Consider the following 3,193-nt stretch of genomic DNA (forward strand, 5'->3'; position numbering starts at 1 on the left):
TCTATGATGTGCCTGCCAGATACAGAGCCTCTGCATTCTCCCTCTTCAATGCTGCTTTCAGTCACTAAGTCCATTTTTCATTGTTTTTTTCGCTCTATACTGCTACATCCACCACCATGCCACCTGTCTGTCCTATGTGTGGCACCCAGCCAATATCTATGGGACTTGGATACCACTTTGTTAGCCCCAAGAAGGCTCGAGATGCCAAAAAAACACAGATGCTCATACACATTCCTGGCGTTAACTCCAGACACCAGCACCTTCGTGAACAAATGGCTGCTCTAATGCAGCCACAAGTACTAACTACTGATACACTCAAATTTAGTTCTGCGCCTGCTCAATTTGAAGCACCCATGATCATTGATGACTCTGCTAGTTATTCTTACAATGAGGACAACTCCATAACAATGACTATCAGCCCAACCAAGAAGTACCTTTCCCAAAAAATGTGGTGCACAAGGACCTGGGACACTGTATCTTACCAGATAAGATGGCAAACAATCTCTATACTTCCTGGAAGATGCTTATACCCACCTTGGTAGATGTGCACCTCAAGTACTCAGCCAGAACCCATGGGCACCCTCTTCCAGAAATATGTCCAGTCATATCTGCTTGCGCAAGCCCTGGTTGTGCACAGTGATGATTCTCTATAGTCTGCCTCTTTTTTGACCATAAACAGTTCATTTATTGTGCCCAGCCCCAGCTGACAACTCCAGGTTTCCTCTATGTCAATGTACTGGTGTGCAAATGTTCAATGCTCTCACAAGTCCTTGTACACCATGGCCTTTTTCCTGTGAAGGTGGAGACATCCACATTGCAACTGACAGTAACTTCCATTGTCATCAATGATCTGCAGGCGACTGCCCATGCTTCTATGAACCTTCATATTTTCTTCCCAAGACTGAGGTTGATGAAGTTGGACAGCACATTCTCACACAGTGTAAATGTGCACCCAAGATTCACATCTCTCATTCTGGACAAAGCCATCAATCAATGCAACACTCATATGAAGCCACAGATGGCAAGAAGCAGAAGGCTGCCATGGATTCCTTTGATGATAGGTGTCATGGATCTTATCTGCTGTCATGATATCCACTCTTCTTTGCCAACATTGATTCACCTGGTGAGCAGCAGAAATATGCCATATCGCTCATTAGGCACCTATTTTCCCTGTTACCTCAGGATGCTACCATTGTCATGCTCTATGACATTGGCTGTGTTCTCTCACACTCATTATCTCAAGTAAGTGCTTCTTTCATAGACAAGATCTCAACCTAATGTGTATGTAGTATGATATTCTCCTGAGTCTGTGACTTCACATCTTTGGTTTGCAATGACAGCCATGCATGCATATGGACATGAATGGGCCTGTCAGCTGGAATATAACCCTCAGATGTGCAGTGGCTTTGGTTTGTCTGATGACAAGGGTACCAAGAGACTGTGTCAAGGTTTGTTAAGCTGATTGGAATTCAACAGTCATCATCAGTAAGTGGCTGGCAGCTTGATGATAATTCTTCATTAATAGTAGTGCATATACAGCGCCAGAGGCGTCTCTGGTTGATAGATCAACAGGCCAGCACCATCAGACTGGAGATGTGAATAGACCTGGGTGAATGGATTAAACAGTGGCTCAAACATGGTGTTAATGCTCAGGGTACTGCAGTGAAAGAAGTCCTGAATAATTGTGGTATCAAACTGAAGACCTTGAGGATCAGTGGGTGGATCAGAAGAAATCACAACTCTCCATTCGTGCCCATAAGTCCATGTGAGCCACACAAAGATACAACTGACATCACATATCGCCATCTATAGATGCTCCTGCATGACTGAAGAAGGAGCTTGACATTGTACTTTCTCTACAAGCTGATCTAGATGCTTCTGATAGGGCCTTGCAAGGCACATGCACTGTGGTAGAGAATGGCACAGTTACCAAGGAGACACTGGATGCTCTGGAGAGCCTCGAGCGCAGCCATGACCGTTTGATGAATAAGGTTGAAGTATTATATGCCTCACTTAACATCCATGACAGGTTTCCAGAGTTGCAAGGTGTTGATTTAATTTTTGTTCAAACTCTCCTCATGGCTCATGACCTTAAGATAAACATCTGCAAGTGAGCCATAGGCAGCTTTTTTGAGTGGGATAAAATCAACTGTGCAGTCGGTGGTGCAAATCAGGCCCTCAGTAATATTTGATGCTTCTATCTTGCCATATTGGAATTTTGACTTATTCTTACAGGTACAAAGCTCCATCAACAGACATGAAAAGCCATTGCAAAGCGTCAGCCAGCTTTGATGACCATGATCTGCAAATTTAATTCATACTGTGAATGTCTTGAGAGCCTCTATGACCCATCTTGGGGTGTCCTGCTCCCCGCTCCCCTTCCTACCAAACTCGCTGACCTTTGAAATGATCAGACATTGATGGAGGATGTTTGGATCACCCCATCTGTAGGGGATGTCCCCTGTTAGATGGAAGATGCTGACATACAAGATGGAATATGAGCATTACTGAAATGAGACCGATGCTGTGAGGAACAGCACCGCCTTGGCCATGAAGCAGATAACCTCTGTTGATGGTTTGGAAATGAGCTGGCTGTGCTGGAGCTTGCCCTACACTCTCCTGCAAGTAAGTAATATTATGTATATTGATAATCACTACTAATCTTGGAAGACCACATATTGATATTCCCACTGCAGCAATGGCAGTGTCATGTCCTCCAGTTGCAGACTAAGTAGATCACCTCACTAGCATCCTCTATCTGCTTTGCTAGCAATGCTACAGCAGTGGTCAATCTCACAATCGCTCTTTCTGGAGGCAAGGTGGCATTGCCAGATGCCCCTTCAGAGCATGATGCTGATGAACCTACATTTGAAGAAGCAGCTGAAGACTTGGAAGCAGCACTCTTGGATCTTTTGCAAGATGGCAATGTTGCTGATGATAATGACAATGACAATGACAATGACAACAAAGATACATCATCTGTGGGAGATCCTGAAGTTGTGATTTGCTGGGAGTTGCCAGAGGTACCTTCTTATGTCTTGTATGGGTGGCACCCATATTCATCAGATCCTACAGGGTCTTCACACAGATGGTTACAAGGTCTCTCGCCTGGAAGACAACATCATTGTACCAGCATCAGGGAATCCCCTGACCAGGGTGCGACCAGCACAGGATGGCTTCTCTGTCAAGTCTT

At 44.8% G+C, this 3,193-nt stretch overlaps 1 protein-coding gene across 1 annotated transcript; it reads left to right on the plus strand.

Moving 5' to 3' along the window:
- Positions 1-469: 469 nt before the first annotated feature.
- Positions 470-640, plus strand: BJ212DRAFT_1292086 (uncharacterized protein; the record flags this gene model as incomplete). Its single annotated transcript, XM_041332132.1, has 1 exon — positions 470-640. A coding segment is annotated over one exon (171 nt), but the record flags the coding sequence as incomplete, so codon positions are not given.
- Positions 641-3,193: the final 2,553 nt, after the last annotated feature.

The sequence above is a fragment of the Suillus subaureus genome (genome assembly GCF_016647635.1).
Source record: "Suillus subaureus strain MN1 chromosome Unknown BJ212scaffold_388, whole genome shotgun sequence".
Taxonomy (NCBI): domain Eukaryota; kingdom Fungi; phylum Basidiomycota; class Agaricomycetes; order Boletales; family Suillaceae; genus Suillus; species Suillus subaureus.